Source organism: Thamnophis sirtalis, unplaced genomic scaffold, assembly GCF_051295495.1.
Source record: "Thamnophis sirtalis isolate CommonGarterSnake01/CBP01778 unplaced genomic scaffold, rThaSir2_p1.2 scaffold_5, whole genome shotgun sequence".
Classification (NCBI taxonomy): Eukaryota; Metazoa; Chordata; class Lepidosauria; order Squamata; family Natricidae; genus Thamnophis; species Thamnophis sirtalis.
In genome coordinates this window covers 105,614,920-105,635,334 of record NW_028261385.1, presented here as the reverse complement: position 1 = coordinate 105,635,334, position 20,415 = coordinate 105,614,920, and the positions used below count along the sequence as shown (strand labels likewise).

Genomic DNA, 20,415 nt, shown 5'->3' with positions numbered 1-20,415 from the left:
TTATTTATTTACACAATCTCTCTCCCGCTCCCTCCGGCAGGGCCCTTTTGTGCACATTGCAAGCATTTGTGCTGCTGTCCTCAGCAAGTTCTTGTCTATCTTTTGTGGAGTTTATGAGGTAAGTGTTCTGCATGCTTCATCTAGTTTCAGAGTGAGATTGCTGGGGGAGAGAACATTATATAGACTATTGAAGATGAAAGCAGAACTGAGAACATTAAAATGAAACAGTTCGTTCAAAAACAAGAACCTGCACAACATAGGAGATGACAGTGGGAGGAGTATTAAGTATCTTGACTGCAATTATGTCCAGTGAAACATGGAAGAATTGCTCAAGAATAATGTAGTGCAATTGTAATTGTACTGGAAAAAATATCAGGAGCAATGTTTGGCTTTTCCAAAATATCAATTTCTGTGTAAATAAAAGTTTGGAATTACTTATGAGGGAACAATTTGAACAGGTAATCTGGCAGTATGGAATGGGCTTTTAATATCAGTTTCCTATCCTCATGTTAAATCTGAACTTTACTTATCCTGTGGAATATCAACTCATTCTGATTTACGCCTTTTCTCCTGATAAAACATAATTCCAAAGTTTTGCAAACACAAATATGCAGAAGAGCCAAAGATAAACAAGATTGGCCATATCTCTGTCATATATGCTGGTTGCAAAAAGACCAGCATAATTTAGGACTGAGAGTCTTTACTTCAGTTGTTACCCTTATGAAACTGAAGTGTTTGAATAGATGTAAATAAGGATGATTCCCCCTCCCCCCCTTCTTGTATTTAAGAGCAGATTCATTGAGAACAATTAACATGCAAACTGTGCTTATAGCTATGGCTGTTGTAAGCAGCTACGTCTTGAGGCTGGCTGTGACTCCAGAAGCTTGTTGCTTCTAACCCTAGCTGCAGAAATTAAATAAAGCAACAGCTTTATGACTTGGCCAGCCTGTATTCTTCCAATGGCTGAGAAAAATTGCTTAGATGATTTATTTTAGAAGTCATCTAATCCAGGGGTCTCCAACCCTGGCAACTTTAAGACTTGTGGACTTCAACTCCCAGAATTCCTCAGCCAGCTTAAAGTTGCCAAGGTTGGAGACCCCTGATCTAATCAACCTGAACATTAAGAAATAAAATGAATGTAAGGAGAATACGGGAAACGTGACCAAGGCAGGAAGAGTCTGAGTTTTCGTAGATACTGGCTGACCCTTGCTACTAAAGCCGACTCACAAGGCTCTAAAAGAAGGCTGGCTTTGCTGCTGGCAGATGCTTAGCATTTGAGCAGCAGGAGAAGAAAGGACTAACTCTTGCCTGTGCTCACTCTAACCCTGGCATGCCTCTCTCTGGCTGGGCTCTTTGTTCCAGAACGTGTATAGGCAACTGGACCTCCTGGTGGCCGCTTGTGCAGTTGGTGTTGGATGTTGCTTCGGGGCCCCTCTTGGAGGCAAGTGCATTCCTGTGTTAATACAACATGCTGATGCTCCAGGCTGAGGACATTTCTGGGATGAAAGATGTGTTTTCTTTGTAACAGATACAAGAACTCTTAAGGCACAATGGTGCAGCTATTTTATCTCATGTAACCTTGCAGGGAAATGGAAAAAAGCTGAATGAGCATCCTGTGGAAATCCACAGGAGGTAGCGGTGGTGCAAGGAGATGACATGGGATGGACAACCAAGAAATTAATTCCATGGAATGCAATTACATATACTTCTGGTTTCCAGGTCACGTTCTTCTAATTTTTAGGCAGTGCCCAGGGAAAATGACTATCCCCATTATCTCCTCCATTTGTTTTGTTTTTTCCTTAAGGAAAATAGGAACTTTAATTAAAATGCGTTACTATATATACTGTAGGCTATTTTTCTTTTCACCATTACCTTAAAACTGCCAAGTCAGGTGCTGAAAATACTTTGTTTTTACAGCTAGTCTATAAATAACAAGTATAGTCATAACAATGATAAAATAATACTTTGGGTTAAAGACCTTAAGAAGAGATTTTGTTGTTGTTCAAGAAAATACTTTTATCCATACGCGGGAGGGAGACGATGATTCTTGGTATGAGATTAAGGATCTTAGAAATATTCAAGTCATTTTACAAAGATGAAATATTAGATGGGAGATAAATGGACTTCGATTTCAGCCTGGCAGCTTTTTTCCAAGAGCCCAATACATTTAAATATTGCCATATGGAGAAGTGTTTGTTTTTGGGAAATGGAAGATTTGTTTAATGCTGATTTTATTGTTTGTTTATTTATTTATTTATTTATTTTTCTGTTTCTACCAAAAGTTAGAGCACAAAATATGGGTAGTCCTAGAAGACGTTTAAATAAATAAAACAAACAAATAGCCTATAATTAGTCACTGAAGAAACACAATTGAATCCATAAGCTAATTATAGCAGATTCTTTATCAAGTTGCCAAGAGCAGGAAATCTGATGGCATCTTGATTCACTCTTTTTTTCCCGTTGAATAAAAGCAATTTTTCAATATATTCAGTGAGAGCAAGCCTGTCAGTCAACTATCAGCCACCCTATGGTTATACCTGACATGGATCATTATTTTCTGAAGTGACAAGTAGGTATAATTTGGAAATTTGCTATTTGACTTTTGCAACTTTTTCAAACTTAATTTGGAAATGTATACTTGAATGGATAGCAACAGCAATAGCACTTAGACATATTTACTGCCCCATAGTACTTTACAGCATTCTTTAGGTGGTTTATAAATGCCAGCATATTTTCCCCAACAATTTGGGTCCACATTTTACTGATCTCTGAAGGATGGAAGGCTGAGTCAATCTTGAGCCCATCAGGATTGAACTCCAGGCAGAGTTATTTTGCCATACTGCATTCAGACCACTGTGCCACCATGGCTTTTATATATATATATAATTTATCAGCACAAATAAAAACACAAATATAACAAAGGCAACAGTAAAAATATTGGGTTTCTGTCTGGATGGACTCTTGTGACGAGCCTAATGACAGAGAGTGGAAGTGTGACCTTCCTCCCACATTTGGGCATACCAGGGGTTGTGACTTTAAGTATATATATATATATATATATATATAAATTAAAAAAAAATCTTAGCATTCATCAACCAGGATAGGCTAGCTATATATATATATATATATATATATATATATATATATATGTATGTATGTATGTATGTATGTATGTATGTATGTATGTATGTATGTATGTATGTATGTATGTATGTATAGCTAGCCTATCCTGGTTGATGAATGCTAAGATTTTTTTTTAATTTACTGATAAAGGTAATTAATACCCTTCATTGTTTTTTCCTTGCTGAATTCTCTAAACAAGAATCTGTGTTTGGTAATTTTGAAATAAGGCATGTACTACAAACATGAATTTGAAGCCTCTGTGTAAATTTGAATGAAAGCGCTTTAGTAGATAGAATTCAATATTGATAATAATCCTACCCATATAAAGATGACCTCTTGGGTTACCAGCTGTATTTTGGTGACTTCAGCAATTCTCTTCCTGAACTATGTGCTTCTCTGAAGAGAGGCCTTGTTGCTCGTTTTTTTCTTTCCTCTTATTTTTTTGTCATCTGTGTATGGCAGTAAATCATATGACAACAAATACAATTTTTTATAAAGGCTAGACTACAATGGAATTCGTTCTAAGGTACTGAAGTTATTCACAAGTACTTAGTACTCCCAAGTACTATCGTAATTGGGAGAATGCAGCAGTTCCATTTTGTAGCACATTCTCGAGGAGGTATGTGTATTCACAGACAAAAGCCTGTACATTTAAAACACATCCAGATTCCTATACCTTCAAACTGGAGTTTTATGATGTGTGAAGGTATTCACAACATACGCTTCTTAACCATCAACTGTTAATATGCAGCACCCTTTTTGATGTTTTAAAAAATGTTGGATCTGAAAAGCTGAAAGTATTCTGTTTCTATAAGAGTTGTGCATTCAGGTACAATGCCCCAATTTCTTGCACAAACATATTGGAACTTGTCCGGGCCAGAATGACATAAAACAGAAACAGTGACATATACAGAATATATACAGTAAATGGGTCCAAGATGGGCTACAGAACTGATTGTCTTGTAATATTAGCTTCCAATCCTCTCACTCCTCTTCTTTCCTGTTTTTTCCCCTCTCTCTCTGTCTCATCTCTTCCACTAGTAGCAGCCATATTATTATGCAGATGTCCTGACTGTGGGATGTGCAGTGGGGGTTGGCTGCTGTTTCGGGACACCACTTGGAGGCAAGTGCTTGGAGTGCTTGCTTTTGTCTAAATTTTCCAAGACACATCACATCTTCTCTCTTGAATCATGCTTTTATCATTTATAAGACCTTTTATTATTATTAATATTATTGATTTTATATTGATAGCACTCTTCCTTCCCAGGATCCTATTGGTCATCATTTTCCAACCCGTTAAAAAGCCCTCCATTTATTTTTAGAATCTTAACAATATGAAGATTAGTGTTCATTCATAGCATCTTCCCATGCTTCTCCAATACATACTCAACTGAGAACCCATATGGGTAAAGCCAATGCAATGTTTTGAGAAGCCCCTTGTCACTAGAATAGGTGGCAGTGATGTCACATTGGAAGGGTGGCGGCAGCTTCTATTCCACCAAAATACAGGCTTTTAACATTCATTCCAGATAACCCTGAAGTTCTTTGGATTTTTTTTTCCAGTAAGAAAACACATTTTACAATCAAGCTCAATTGATGTTAGGCAGAGTTCCCCAAACTTTTCCATCCCTGCAGCCAGTGGAGGGGGGGGGGGGAGGGAGATGGTTCTGCACACTCACCCGCCACTTCCACGGTCCAGTTCTGAATACTCAAGGCCTGGTAGTGGTCTGTGGGTTGGGTACCCCTGAATTAGATTCAGCAGTGCTATCCAGAACTTCTTGTGAAGTGAACTTAATATGTAATCCAGCCTCAAAGGGTTCCTCAACAGGAAACATTCTTCTGATGGTAGAAAGTTGGGAAAGTAGTGAGTTAACATAAAGGGTGACTTGGGGAACTTCATAAGGGAACTTACCCTTATTCCTCTGTGGCCTTATGTCAGACCAGTGGTGGGATTCAAATAATTTAACAACCGGTTCTCTGCCCTAATGATTTCTTCCAACAATCAGTTCACCAAACTGCTCAGAAAGTTAACAACCCGTTCTCCCGAAGTGGTGCGAACTGGCTGAATCCCACCACTGTGTCAGACCTTATGGAAGCCATCTTTTACATTGGGCCTTCAGCGTTGGGGGTGTTACTTGGAACCCTGACACCTTAATTCTAACCATAAAAACAAAACAAAACGTTTGCAAAATGAAAAGAAATTAAAAGTAAACTTCACTTTCATGCCCATGTATTGTTGTAACTCTTATCCCTTTTGCAAAAGCCTATTTTGGGGGAGTGACGGCTGGGAGAAATAGTATTTGCATGCATTTTGTGGGCATAGAGAACTGATGAGAATTTTTATCTACTCTGTAGGTGTCCTCTTTAGCATTGAAGTCACTTCCACCTATTTTGCAGTTCGTAACTATTGGCGTGGATTCTTTGCAGCTACATTCAGTGCCTTTGTTTTCCGAGTCTTTGCTGTCTGGAACAAGGATGCAAGTAAGATGAGAAGAGGCATCTCCTCCCAGTCTCTCTTGCCATTGTTGCTGCCTCCCTCAATTAGCTTTACACACAACTTCTGGAAGATTATGGGGATAGTGGGTAGGGGAATGTCTGTGCAAGGCAGAAGGGTTTTTAGTAACAACAGAACCATTTTTAACAAGGTGGTATTAAGGCTGAATTATTTCACTCTTCTTGGAACACTTACAATTCCCCCTCCCCCGAAAAAGTTCTTAAACCTGAGATGATGGTAATAAAGAGTGTTCTTAGGCTGTTCTCAGACTCTCTCATTGTTTGGGTACTGAGGGCCTAACTTCATGTTTTTTTCCCTTACCTGGTCACCCTGGTTGTTTCTTCTCTCCACCCCCCTCCTCACAGTCACCATCACAGCCCTCTTCAGAACAAACTTTCGCATGGATTTCCCCTTTGACCTACAGGAGCTGCCGGCGTTTGCTGTAATAGGGTAAGCCCACTGTAGCACACCTAATTGCAGTTGGGGTTGCGGGGGTGAAGAAAGGCAAGCCATATTGAAAATTGTCCGTTTGAAGCAGTTAAATTAGAAAGTTCCATATTAGAAACAGGTAAGGTCTCTTTGGAAGCATACTCAACTCTTAAGGGGATTACAAAGAAATGTTCACGCAGTTTCTTGGGAACAGTATAGAAGTGGTTAGTCATTGCCTCTTCCCCATACAAGTCAAACTTTTTTCACACCTGTATTTCAAGCTGCCTTATATTAGCAAATATATGCACCCCAGCATGATGTTGCAGGATCCAATCTGGATCAGTAACCAGCAAGACCACACTGGGAATATTGCATCTAGTTTTGGTCACCACAATATAAAAAAGATGTTGAGACTCTGAAAAGAATGCAAAAAAGAGCAATTAAGATGATTAGGGGGTTGGAGACTAAAACATATGAAGAATGATTGCAAGAATTGAATATATCTAGTCTAGAAAAGAAGGACAGGAGTAATATAATAGCAGTGTTCCAATATTTGAGGGGCTGCCACAAACAAAAGGGAGTCAACTTATTTTCCAAAGCACCTGAAAGCAAATCAAGAAACAATGGATAAAAACCAAGGAGAGGAGCAACTAAGGAGAAATTTCCTGACAGTGAGAACAATCAACCAGAGGAACATCTTGCCTTCAGGGGTTGTGGGTGCTCTATCATTGGAAGCTTTTAAGAAGAGACTGGCCACCCATTTGTCTGAAATGCTATGGGGTCTCCTGCATGAGCAAGAGTTTGGACTAAAAGACCTCCAAGGTCCCTTCCAATTCTGATGATGATGGTAATCATGATGATCTTTTGGACTCATGCTGGATCCATCCTCAGGGATCTTCTCTCTACTGGAATGTGTGCTTTGGGGCTGATCTATGTATTTATGTGTTGCCTGGTTGGGTGTGGCTTTCTATTGATTGATCGGGATGTTGATGGCCTGTTATTGGCTATTGTTTCCTTGTGCTGCCAAGTCCTTGGCTCCTAAATTCCTTATAAACTGGTGGTAAATCAGCACTCCTGTTGACTGACAAGGAAATGTTTTGTTTTTGTTTTGCGAAAGGGAAATTACACTCTGCTTTGGGATGATCAGATGTAAAAGAAAACACTAGATATTGGTGTTAGATTTTTATTCTGCCTTTTCTACAAATTATATAAACAATCCCTTGCTCAGTTTTAGAGACTTATGAGCTAGGTTGTACTGAGAGATGGTGACTGTGTCTCAAAATTATTTGGTGAATTTCCATGACTGAGAGTGGAATTCCAATCATCGTCTTAATTAATATTTTTGGTTGTGTAGTTTATCATTAGGATTGAGAAATATTGTATACGCAGCAGTGACGTGCGGTGAGGTTTATGGCTGGTGAGGCAAGCGGGCAAAAGCCACCCTATGTCGGACACAGTGGCAGGGTGTTCGGATGCCCCGCCGCTGTGTCTGACATAGAGGCATCCCGCATCTATGGCAGACACAGCGCTGGGGCTTTTGAATTCCTCCCCCTCCCTCCAACCCACATACCTTTTCCAGCTGTTTCACAGAGGATTTCAGCTCTGCTATTGTCTGCCATGATGAAAATGTAAAAATGTAAAAAGAAAAAGGCAAGAGCTGCTGAGGTCAGGCTGGGTTAGCTGCTAGCAGAGTCTCCAATGGATGACTCTGCTTAACTGTTTAAAAAAGCCTCTAAAAAAGTGCCCTATACAGGAGGAGGCGAGAGAACCACATGCCTCATCTACATAAGGAATTTTTCGGCTTTTAACCCTTGCTTAACTCTGCTCGAGTGATCATAAAAATACACTAAATGAGGCACGTGGTTCTCTCGCCTCCTCCTGCAGAGGGCACTTTTTAAGAGGCTTTTTTAAACAGTTAAGCACTAAGCAGAGTCATCCACTGTGACTCAGGCAGCAACTACCTCAGCTTTTTTCCTTTTACATTTTTTTTCTTTTCATGATGACAGTGGTGAGGTCCTGCCCACCCTGCCTCCCCTAACTGCACGTCCCTGATACGCAGAAAAGCTGTTTTGTTGATTTCTTTGTATGCAACCTGACCAGAAGTCTTTTGGATCAAAAGCAAGCTTTGAAATTCACTCCTGACAGAATTAATTCAACAATTAGTTTAGTGTAGGGTGACCAGACGTCCCGCATTTGGCAGGACAGGCACGCTTTTTCATAATTTTTCCCACGTCCTGGGCTGTTCTCAAAAGATCCCGCTTTTTAATTTTGGCACCTTCTTCGATCGCTCACTCCCCCGCCCATCCGCTGCTGCTTGCATGGGCAGGGTAGCGTAGCAAGTGAGTGGGCGGATGGCCAGGGCAGCAAGCTCGCCTTTCCAGCCCCACTTCCACCCGGACAAGCCATGGGAAAGCCTCCGCCTCTCCAAAAAGAGCCACCCTCGGCGGGGTCTGGAAGCGGCGCCTTACCGCCAAACCATCCCTCACGCACTTTGAGGGCCGGCGGGCGAGGTGAGCGCAGTGGCCAGAGACTCCTCCATGGGACCCCTTTCGGCTCCGTCTGCTTCCCAGCCTGTCCCGGCTCTCCTGACTCCTGGGGCCGCCGCTTCTCTGAACTCATCCAAAGAGAGTAAGTGACGAGCATGGGCGGGGTAACGTAGCAAGTGAGCAGGTGGATGGTGGTGGGATAGCCGCCAGAAGCCTTCCTGCCCAACACCGGCTGCACTGCAGCTGACTTGCCCCGGGCAGGCTGGAAGGCTTTGGAAGTCCGGGCGGGAAGAGCTGTGAGCGGATGGTGGTGGGATCGCCGTCCGGGAGCCGCCAGCCTTCCTGCCCAACATCTACTCTCCCCGAACTTGTTTTGATGAGCGCGGGGCGACTGACTGTAGTTTGCGCCAGCCCCGCCCACTTAAACTATCGTCAGTTGCCCCGTGTTATAAAATTAAGATATCTTGAATTAGATTCCGGCTGATGCGGCGGGCGGTGCGGATTGCAGCAGGGACGGCCACCGATTGCAGCCCGATTGCGCCAGGGGCTGCGCTGGTGGGGACAGGCGGGGGGGATGGGACTGGTCCTGCTAAGGGTACGGAGGACGTGCCTCTTGTCGGTCGAGGCATCGGCTGCTCTCCCTTCTTCTGCCTTATCTCTCTGTCCGTCTACCTTTGCGTTGGGAAAGAGGAGCAGAGTGGGAAAGCAAGACGGATTGCCATTGTCAGTTGCCAGGCTTCCAGCAGGTTGGCTAGACGCCGCCCAAGCGCTCCAGCCAAGTAGCAGCAGCAGCAGGGCTGGCGCCTGAGTGTATGGCGGAGACACCCACAGCCTTCTCCGGCTCACTGATTCTCCCCAACCCCAGATTTTCCTCCTTTCCAGCTGGGTGGCGGGAGCGCCTGGGATCTCCCTAGGTCAAAGCTGAGAGGAAGGGGGGAGATTCCATATGAAGGCATCCCGAGGCTCTACTTTAACCCATGCAGGAAGTTTGGGGGGGGGGTTTGCATCTTTTCCCTGGCTTCTCCGAGCTTCGTCCTCCCGCTTCCGCTCCTTCAGCTGGAGACAATTATACACACACACCCCAAAGAATCCCAGGCACACAAACAAGCAGCTTCCCCACCGTGGGCTTTGTTCTTAATCAACAGCGGGCAAAGGGAATAGAGAGAGGCGGTGGCGAGGCTACCTTTTGCGGGGAGAGCAGGAGCTTGGCCAACCGTGGAAAGGTGCCCCGGGGCTGGGATCCAAGGCGCACTTAACTAGGCGAGGAACTTGTGCGGACCCGCCGGGGCATGGGAACTGAGGAAAAGAATAGAGAGGGGGGCGTGTGGAGAAGAAGAAGCGTGCCGAGCTGTCATCGGGGCTGCTGAAGCTTGCGAGGGAGATCTAGAAGCAGATGGGATGGGACTTGGAGTCCTATGATCTTGGCAAGTGGGGATTTCTGCGATGGGATTTGGAGTCCTAAGACACTGGCCATTGGGGGTTCCTGCAAGGAGATGCGGGAATAGGGGGGGAGGGTTCTGCACAAGCCCCCCGATCCCCTTCTTTAGAAGAGCCGGAAGCATTAGAGGAGGGGGCTTTGCACATCCCCCCTCCCCCGAAGCCCAGCGCCTGCTTACAGCAGCCCCAGATCACCAGTGTCTTAGGACTCGGCACGCTTCTTCTTCTCCACACGCCCCCCTCTCTATTCTTTTCCTCAGTTCCAATGCCCCAGCCGTCCCTGCTGCAATCCGCGCCGCCCGCCGCATCAGCCGGAATCTAATTCAAGAGATCTTAATCTTATAACACGGGGCGACTGACGATAGTTTGAGCGGGCGCGGCTGGCGCAAACTACCGTCAGTCGCCCCGCACTCATCAAAACAAGTCCAGGGAGAGTAGGTGTTGGGCAGGAAGGCTGGTGGCTCCCGGGCGGCAATCCCACCACCATCCGCTCGCGGCTAGATGGAAAGCCAGGGAAAAGATGCACATGCTCAGAGGCCAGGGTGACGCTTGCAAAGGAGAGATGCGAGAGGCGCTGGGATTGGTTAGAATCGTATGAAGCTTGGCTTTGGAAAGGTTGGGGGGGGGGGACAAGCGAAAGTGAAAGCCCCAGAGAGTGACGCAACCAAGAAGAGTTTTGCAGTGTTCCACGGCCTTCCCCCTTCGGGAAAGGAGGGTTGGGATCACAGGCACCTGACTCTATTCGCTTTGGGTGTGCATCATAATGTTGTAAGCCACCCGGAGTTACCTGTGTGTGAGGTGGGCTGCCCTATGCATTTGCGTGTGTGCGCTGGAGAGAGAGTGAAAAAGAGAGGGAGAAATAATTATATTTATTAGATAGTTCAGTGTTTCTCCTCCTTGGAGACTTGAAAGAATTCTGGGAGTTGAAGTCCACATACTTTCAAGTCTTCAAGGTGGAGAAACACTGAGGTAGATGATAATGAGATGAGGGAGGGAGAGGGAGAGAGAGAGAGAGAGAGAGAGAGAGAGGGAGAGAGGGAGAGAGAGAGAGACCATAACTAGATAGACAGATAGGCAGGCAGATAGACGGATGGATAGAGAGAAAGAGAGAGAGATAGGTAGACAGTCAGATAGACGGATGGAGAGAGGGGGAAAGAGGGAGAGGAATACCATAACTAGATAGACAGATAGGCAGGCAGATAGACAGACAGACGGATGGATGGATAGAGAGAGAGAGGATATGTATAATTAAGATGTCCCTAGTGAGGCTGCGGGCTGGCAGTAACTGCCGCGGCCTAGCTCCCTCCCCCCCCCCCCCCAGGTCAATGGTGTCCCTCTTTACCAATCTGAAAATCTGGTCACCTTAGTTTAGTGGCATGTTTACATACATGTAGTTTAAGAACGAGCTGTGACTGATATTCTAATCTTGGCTTAGGAACCCCAAACTCTTTCATGCTTTGCCAAGAGTTTCAGTACTGAGCTGTAGGTGCCGAATCTTTAACCAAATAACTCAAAAAGTAGTGATTCTTCCAATTGTTTTTGGACCTCTTACAGCTCAAGAATGTGTGGTTGTTCAATCTAGGTATATTAGTGACAACAAAAATCAGGATTAGAGTATATGGCGAACCTATGGCACGTGTGCCACATCTGGCACGCAGAACCCTCTCTGTGGGCACACTAGCTGTTGCCCCATCTCAGCTCCACTGCCCATGTGCGCATGCCTCCATCTGGTCAGCTGATTTTGGGGAATCTGCTGCGCATGCGTAGGGTACATGCGGGAGATGCACACACATGCATGGGGGGAGCGCGGGGGGTGCGGTGTTCCCCCCTGTGGCTCATTTTTAGTTCCAGGAAGCTGCAGGGAGGCCTGCTGGGCCTAAAATGGAGTGCAGGGGATTCACACGTGTATACGGAGGGGGTGGGGCACATGGGGGGTGTTGCACATTCTGGGTCTGGGCACACGCTCACACGCTGTTGTGTACGCATGCATGCTTTCGGTACGTGACAACAAAAAGGTGAGCTACATCTGGCATATACAATGCCATGTACATTCTCTGGAACATATAGTGCTGTAGAATAGTGTTTCTTAAATTTTTTTCTCTTAAGACCCTTCCAACTTCTTAACATTAGGGAGGACTCCGAAGAGCTTTTCTTTGCATGGGCTATATTTTAGTGATATTTACTATATTAAAAATTAAAATCAATGATTTCACTGCTGCAATTGCCACTTATGGTTGATTGATAGGATGTTGATGTTGAGTTATTTTTCAACGTATAGATAATTTTAATTTTGCAGACTCCTGAAAAAGTGGTGAGACTCTCCCCCCCCCCCGCCCCCGGTATCCTATGACCACACTTTAAGAAACAGTACTGTACAGTAGAAGATTATCTTGGGATATATCTTAGTTTTAGGGTCATATGAACATCTAAGTACAGTGCTGAGAAGCAAGCTATGGGGATATATAAACAAGGAGGGCAACCTCTGGAACATACAAATCATAACAGATTGGAAAATATTGTTAGGGAGCGAATTCTGAGGTGATAGATTGTGTTTTATCATTTTAAACTGTATTTTAAAATGGATGACAGTTCTGAATGTTCTTGCAGTAAAACAGGATGCAGAAAATGGGTTCAGATCTCTGATACTGCCTTTTTTGTTTTTTTATTTGCAGTTTTTAAAAAGTCACATAAATTAACCATTCAAATGGATGCCCTGCAGCCAGAAAAGTTGTGTGCCATTTGAAGATTTTAAAATCTTAATCAATAAGGTTTATTTCTCTCTGGTTACTTATGCCTTCTGGATATACTGTTGAACTTAAATATAAGGGAATGTGCAGAATTCAAAATGGAATATATTTTGCTATTTATCCTTGAACCTTTCTGGAAGAATCTGATCGGCTGTTGAAAGATTAGCTATAGATTTTTAAATCTAATTTTGACAGTGCTCTTCAAATTCAAAGCCGAGGATTAATTTTATTTTTCAAATCTTCTGTTATAGGATCTGTTCTGGGTTCCTTGGAGCATTTTTTGTTTATTTTCATCGACAGGTGGTTTTATTTGTCAGAGAACATACTACTCTAAGTCGATTCCTAACCAAACAGTGAGTATGCTTTGCTAACTTATTATATTTTTAAATTTAGTTAAGATTGGAGCCATGATCTGAAAATTTAGAGAAAAAAGTTCAAGGGATAGACAAGTGGCAGAAGCTGCTGAATTATGCTCTAGTTCAGATTAAACAAGCAACACCTCCAATACATTAATATTTATTTTACTTCCTGATAAAGTGGCTGGATTTTTTGTTTGTGCTGAACTCACACTGATATCTAGCTAAGAGGAAAAAGTTCCACACATTCTCAGGAATCAGTGTTGAAAGCATTGGCTGAGCCCTTGTCTTCTGCGTGGCATTTGCAGCATCTTTCAGAGACTCTTGTATGAATTTAATTCCCGTTTCTTTTCTTTTTCAGCCGCCTTGTGTATCCTGGGGTGGTAACTTTTGTGATAGCGTCTCTGACATTCCCCCCTGGCTTTGGACAGTTTATGGCTGGAGAAGTGAGGATTCCACTTATCTGTCTAGTTATTTATCAATTAACCTTGTGGTGTTGTTCTTCATTGCCTGAGGTTCCAGAGCAATGTACAAATATAAATAATAGAATTTATAAAAGCTCAATAAAACTAACAGTTGTAATAACACAGTGTATAAAAATACACACCAAGTGTCTGTTTCATATAGTGCAGGATACAGCGTTTTCCATTTGCACTTACTTTTCAAATAGCACTAACACTTCTTTGTTTGTGCTAGCACACTGGTGCTGAATAAACTCTTGCTTTTCCTTCTATTTTGCCTGCATGCTGAGAAGAAAAGCAATGATAAATCCATGCTTTTGTTGTATGGGAAAGGGAAGGCAGGGAATTCTGCCTTTGAAAAAATAAGATCTAGATTCATCCTGCTCATATATCGTATTAAGCCATGGTTTACTGAGTGAACTGCAAATAGAACAAACTGGGCTCAATAAGGAGCTTTGCTATTAACCATAGTTTACAAATCACAAAATGGCTAAGTTCACACAACATGTGGACCCAACACATTACGGCTTAACATGATGTATGAAAGCTAATCTTTTTTATTCTGTCAGGAAATCCATAATTCTTCCATTAAAGACCAAGGATGAATTCACAGGAGAAGGTTTTACTCACAGTAACCTTATGCAATCTTTTTTCTATTAAAACAGTTGTTCTCTGCTTGCTGGAAAAAGAGGACATCATCAAAACAATTAAAGAAAATATAAATATTATCCTGGATTTGGAAACAATATAAATTACATCTGGACTGTGGAAGGATCTGTCAGATGGGTTGCAAATATGATCAGGGATTGAGAAAACCTCCTTTCCATCCATATAATACTTGGCTGAATTCAAACTGGGAATCATTATTGCAGAAGAAATAGTATTTGGCTTATTTCTTGTGCTCTGCTGTTTTAGAGATTGTTAGAGAAAGAAAGCTGCCTCCCAGTTCCCAGTGTTTTGTCTTAAAGCTGGCTGTTGGCATCTTGTTAAAATCCCCCAAACCAGATTCAAGATGGGTGGCCCTTTTCAAAAAACAATTTACAAAGAGGAAAGAATTTTACAAGACTAAAAAGATGAGAAAGGGCATCATTGGCTGGCTAGCAGTTGAGCACCAGTTGGTTAAATCCATTCTGTGCTTCTCTGTTGACCAGTATTGTTGGTTCTCTGCAAGGCTAGAGATTCTCAAAGAAGCAAGCATGCTGTGGTGGTTGTATCTTGAGGATCAAGACTTATGCAAACAACTCTTTCAAGCCTGGTTTTGTTTTGATTGTATGATCTGGAGGCCTGGGTGACAGAAAGACTGTTCAAAAGTGGCCTCCAACAAATATAATTAGGCTTCTTTGTATGAAGAGATCCTGCAGGAGCATCAAAGGGCAACAAAGCATGGTTCTGTCACAGAATACATCTTGCTAAGACTCTTCTGTTTCATAACAAAAAGCCAAAACAATTATTTGTTCACATCTACAATGAGATGCCATGCTTGAAGTGAAAATATGCAATACAAATTGGCATAATTTATGCATATCAAAATGTCAGTTCTGTTTCTAAATTTGCCTCACTGAGGTAGGGAAGAGTCTTCTCTGAGAGACAAGTATAATTGCGTTTTCTCCTTGTAGCTGATGCCCAGAGAAGCCATCAGCAGCCTCTTTGATAACTTCACTTGGGTAAAGCACACAGAGGACCCACAGGTCCTGGGGAGATCTGCAGTTTGGATCCATCCCAAAGTCAGCGTCTTTGTCATCATCTTGTTGTTTTTCATCATGAAGGTAGGGAGATAACCTGGCAATGCAAGTTCTATGTTGCTCCCACCATATTATGAGCCATTTCCCATGAGCGGAGTCAAAGAACTGTGAAGACTTCAATTCCTGGTTTACTTTTGTAGAGAAACTCAGTTAGGACGTTGCCCAAACATTGTATCTCAGTGCTATTTGACTTCCCACCTTTTTTCAGTTAAGGTTTGTGCAATTAGTACTGCATAAAATGTAATTTTAATGCCAGATTTCCAATGTGAATGGTCAAAATAATATTGCAACAACCATTCCTTAAAGTAATTGCTTTGTTCCTTGCTCCTTTATTTACAGCGTAAATAAGTTGTCCCTTGAATTTATCCTTAAAAGACTATCATTTATTCTTGTTCCATGGGGAGGAGATTTTTGTTCTTTATGTCTTCCTAATGAATGAATTTTTGAACTTATGCAGTATAAAAAAGTTTATGCAGTAAAAAAAAGTTAATTATTTTTTATGTTCATCCATTTAATTTTTAAAAAAGGGATGTAGATGAATCGGATTTGCTTTAGTGTACACCATGGGAATTTGGCCATGTGTTCATATATTGGTGAATCTTATGGAAAATACAAAGCTATACTAAGTGCTACAGGAACCGACATTTTATTTCTGCACCCAGTGACTAGGATCATGACAGGTCATAGTTTAGAAGCCATCTACATCTGAAGCCTTCTTTCCATCCCTTGTGGAACAAATATCTTTTTAGTATGCTATCTAACCTAAGGGGAGTTTCAAAAGAAGTATTTATGCTAGTATTTAAAAAATGTTGAACTAATTGATGCATAACACACAAACCAAGTGTTGGCCAAGTCAACAGATATGGATTGGTCTGGACAACTGCTCTGCAATTTAACAGCTATATGATCTTTCTGCTCTACATCAAAATAACTGCTCCAATGTAGCCTAAGGGGGAGGAGAAATGTTCCTTTTTAGAGAAGCACATTGTGTGGGGAGAGGACTGGAGCGAGTAGATTAGAAAGGTAGCTGTTGAAGAAGATTCCTCCTTTGTATCCTCCTACTTTGCCAGTCAGAGTAGAAGGCAGGAGGCTCTGCTAAAACCTTCATCTGCCAGACTGCCCTCAAGCTATTTCTAGAGGGGGGAGGGGGGAGGGGAGAGAGATAGAGAGAGGAGAAAGGGACAGAGGGCAAGAGGGATGGAGAAGAGGGGAAAGAGGGAGGGAGGGGGAGAGAGAGAGACATTGCCCAGTAACCATGCTTGCTTATTACCTCTGTCCTAGTTCTGGATGTCTGTCGTTGCCACAACTATGCCAATACCCTGTGGAGGGTTCATGCCAGTGTTTGTGCTGGGTGAGTTTTAATCTTTTTGTGAAAACTTTCAGGCAGATCGAGATGGAAGGAATTGCTGGTAGAGTCATAAATAAAAGGGGAATTGTGTTTCTATGAAATGACTGAATGTCCTGAAGTCATTTCTCCTTCCCTTAATCCATTCCTATTTTACCTACATACCACTTTCCTATGTCTTCAAGTTCTGCAAATGATTGTGGCAGTCCCAGAAGTTATGATCTATTCATCCTCTGTTCCAAGATGCTTCCTTGGACAAGTTTATAGAGGACTAGCACTGAAAAGCATGAAAATCTGACTCTCTGGCAAGCTGAAACCTGGGGTACTTGAATGCTCAGAAATAGCAACAATGCCCACTCTTTCTATTCCGGCATTAAAGGAAGCAAGGATGGGTGTTGCTTAAGCTCTGGATGGTGACTCGTTGTCCTCCTTCAAAATATCATTAGAACATGAGTGTGTATTAGTGACCCTGATAAAGACAGTTTAGAAACTACCTTTGTTGGGTTTTAGGGGCTGCTTTCGGACGCTTGATTGGTGAAATCATGGCCTGGCTCTTCCCTGATGGGATTCTCTTTGATGGCTTTGTTTACAAAATCTTACCTGGTGGTTATGCAGTAATTGGTAAGTGTAAGACCCTCTTCCTTTCTCTGGTTCCAGTTGGGATCCAAGTGATGCTAACTTTGCCCTTTTTTCCCTTTGTCCTGGGAAAGGAGCTGCAGCTCTCACAGGTGCTGTCAGCCACACTATCTCCACAGCAGTGATTTGCTTCGAGCTGACAGGTCAGATTGCCCACATCCTGCCAATGATGGTGGCCGTCATTCTTGCCAACATGGTGGCTCAGAGTTTGCAGCCAAGCCTTTACGACAGCATCATCCAAGTGAAGAAACTCCCCTATTTACCAGACTTGGGCTGGAACCAAATAAGGTACTTAGGGCTGACCAAGAAGGAAGGGGGTAGGCTAAAAGGTGGTGAGATGTTCAGGAGGAGATTTTGCAGCCAAGCCTTTACGACAGCATCATCCAAGTGAAGAAACTCCCCTATTTACCAGACTTGGGCTGGAACCAAATAAGGTACTTAGGGCTGACCAAGAAGGAAGGGGGTAGGCTAAAAGGTGGTGAGATGTTCAGGAGGAGATAGAGATCAGTTCAATCCCAAGCAACGAAACAGGTGGCCCATAGATTGGAATGTATTTATTTTGAAATCATCTGTAGCCAATGTATCAGTTATGGCAATCATAGCTCAATAGCTACTGTAAAGACTTTAAGTGAGGATGATTTGAGGTTTGGCTCTTTACATGATATCCTGAACCACAAAGCAACTAATCCAGTGGTGGGATTCAGCCATTTTGTACCTATTCGGGAGAACCGGTTGTTGGCTTTCTAAGCAGTTCGGAGAACCGGTTGTTGGAAGAAATATAATTTTGTTTTTTTCCACTTTACAGGACTAATTCTGTAAGGAAGGCAGGAAGGAAACATTCTGGTGTTGTTTCTAGCCTAATCTTTATTGCCCTGCTTACAGAAACTGCCTCTCTGGTTAACCCTTATTACATTGTAATAACTAAGGCGAAGCGCCCATCGATGTGAGTGACGCTGAGTTGGCCATGCCCACCCAGTCACATGGCCACCAAGCCCCGCCTACCCAGCTGGTCATTAGGGCAGAGAACTGGTTGTTAAATTATTTGAATCCCACCATTGAACTAATCACATCTTTGCCTAGCACCTTGAACAAAAATGGATTAAGTAAAGTACAGTTAAGTTATGTTTGGTAAACAGCATGAGCTCACAACTCCCCAAAGCTTCAATTCATTAAAAACAGGTCAACTTTCTTGTGAGTAGAGTGAACCCCCAGGAAATGTGTTAAGGCTGTCCATTAAGAACCATTGGTTCTTTTTTTAACTCCTGGAAATAATTTAAACTGAGTGATGGTTCTGAAATTTCAAGCTACCTAATGCCCTGAATGGAAAAAAATTCAAAAAATGATGTCCCTTCTTTCTCTCAACACTAAGAAATAGTGATATCTGTTTGGCAACATGGCTGCCCCCCAAGCATTTGTAGTTGTTGGGAATAGTGCCTATGTTCCTTTGTTTGTGTGTTCCTTTATTTTTTGCATTTATATGGTTGCCCAACTCAAACAACCTGACTGGATGGTGAACAAAGACCAGTAAATGAAAATATCAAAGCGGGGGGGGGGGGGAGGAAGCAAACAAGAGCAATTAAAGCAAGTTTTTCTAAAAGCCTGTGGGGTTTTATGTCTTATGTTTTTCTGTTAGATGTTTCAGTATTTTAACAACATCTTGTAGGCTTTAATTAGTAAGATTTTACAGTAACTTTTTGATAGGAAGTAGCTTTCAGCAAGGGCTCAAAGCATGACATGAATAAATAATTCTCTTTCTCCCACTTTACTTATTCTTTCTTAATTTTTAACTTATGCCCACTCAAGCAAATACAATATTTTTGTTGAGGACATTATGGTGTCTGATGTCAAATTCATCTCCTCTAATTGCAAATATCGGGATCTGAAGGACGTGCTCCAGAACACCACGGTCAACACGTTTCCTCTGGTGGATTTTCCAGGTGAGCTTTGTAGGGAAACACATCAATTCCTGTTTCCAATTAAAGCAGTCTTGCCAACAGAGATTCAGGAAACGGTTTCTCCGGGATTTACTTTTGTCCCCTCCAAGCATTTCTGATCAGTCATTTGATTGGTTTTAATGAGGAATGTAAGGGATGTAATTCTTTCAAGTGTTGATTTATTTATTTTTTAAATAAGAGTTTCTGACTGCATTTATGATGGCTGCTGGCTCTGTGGGAATGTACAAACGAAAGCTTGCTCTTCCATTGGAAAAAAAAATCCAGCTGGCTAGCGGATTTGTTGAATATTCATGCATTATTTTGAAAAGTAATTTAGGGTAAAATAAAATTTACTGATTGCCTCTTCCTAATAGAGAGACAGAGCCAAAAAAGAGAAAAGAGGGGCAGAGGCAAAGAAGAATTAACATGGAATTTTTCCAGAACTTTCTAGAACCTGAGCACTAGAGTTTTTGGAGTGGCATCAATGAGGAGAGATGATTGGTGACAAATTGGTAAACTTTGTATACTTGATCAAGAAAGAACTATCAAGAACAATGAATCCTCTCCATATTAATGTTATTGTTTCCCAATTCATAGCTATTGTATCAACTGAACCTATCATTTCCTCTTATGGGCAAGGAACACCATCTTAGTAGCAAGAATTCACAAATATATTCCTGTAGTATAGTTCTGTAGTATGAAGGAGAGAGGGCAAAGCCAAAACTCTACTTTCAACTTAAAGTTCAGTTTTCTCAAAATGTAATTTAAACTTCTTTTTAATTTAATTTTTAATTTAAATTTCTTTTGTCTGGGGCAGGGAAAACAGTTTTTTCTTAGCAATGTTTACTTATTGGGGAAATCAGTCAATACTGAGAGAGTAGTGCAATTTCCAACTAGCCATAAAAATCTGAGAACTAAGAAGACACTGATTTTGTGAATATGTATCACCTGAATGAAGCAGCTTAGAAAATAATTCAATAATTCACCACAGAGCTGTGGTGGCGCAGTGGTTAGAATGCAGTACTGCAGGCTACTTCTGCTGATTGCTGGCTGTCAGCAGTTTGGCAGTTCGATTCTCACCAGGCTCAAGGTTGACTCAGCCTTCCATCCTTCCAAGGTCAGGTAAAATGAGGACCCGGATTGTTGGGGTCAATATGCTGACTCTGTAAATTTTGTATTTGTATTTGTTTATTATTTATAGGCCGCCCTTTTCCCTGAGGGGGGA

General features: G+C 42.3%; 1 protein-coding gene across 2 annotated transcripts in view; it reads left to right on the top strand.

The window, feature by feature from the left end:
• CLCN1 (chloride voltage-gated channel 1) overlaps window positions 1-20,415 on the top strand; it is a 105,331-nt gene that overhangs the window by 68,211 nt on the left and 16,705 nt on the right. For both annotated transcript variants that reach the window (XM_087716405.1, XM_087716404.1), the window contains exons 6-16: window positions 41-118; window positions 4,168-4,246; window positions 5,521-5,604; window positions 5,983-6,067; window positions 12,968-13,069; window positions 13,434-13,518; window positions 15,150-15,299; window positions 16,557-16,626; window positions 17,131-17,241; window positions 17,331-17,544; window positions 19,060-19,193. In XM_087716405.1, coding sequence (XP_087572531.1) covers window positions 41-118; window positions 4,168-4,246; window positions 5,521-5,604; window positions 5,983-6,067; window positions 12,968-13,069; window positions 13,434-13,518; window positions 15,150-15,299; window positions 16,557-16,626; window positions 17,131-17,241; window positions 17,331-17,544; window positions 19,060-19,193 — 1,192 coding nt within the window. The remainder of the gene's footprint in view (window positions 1-40; window positions 119-4,167; window positions 4,247-5,520; window positions 5,605-5,982; window positions 6,068-12,967; window positions 13,070-13,433; window positions 13,519-15,149; window positions 15,300-16,556; window positions 16,627-17,130; window positions 17,242-17,330; window positions 17,545-19,059; window positions 19,194-20,415) is intronic.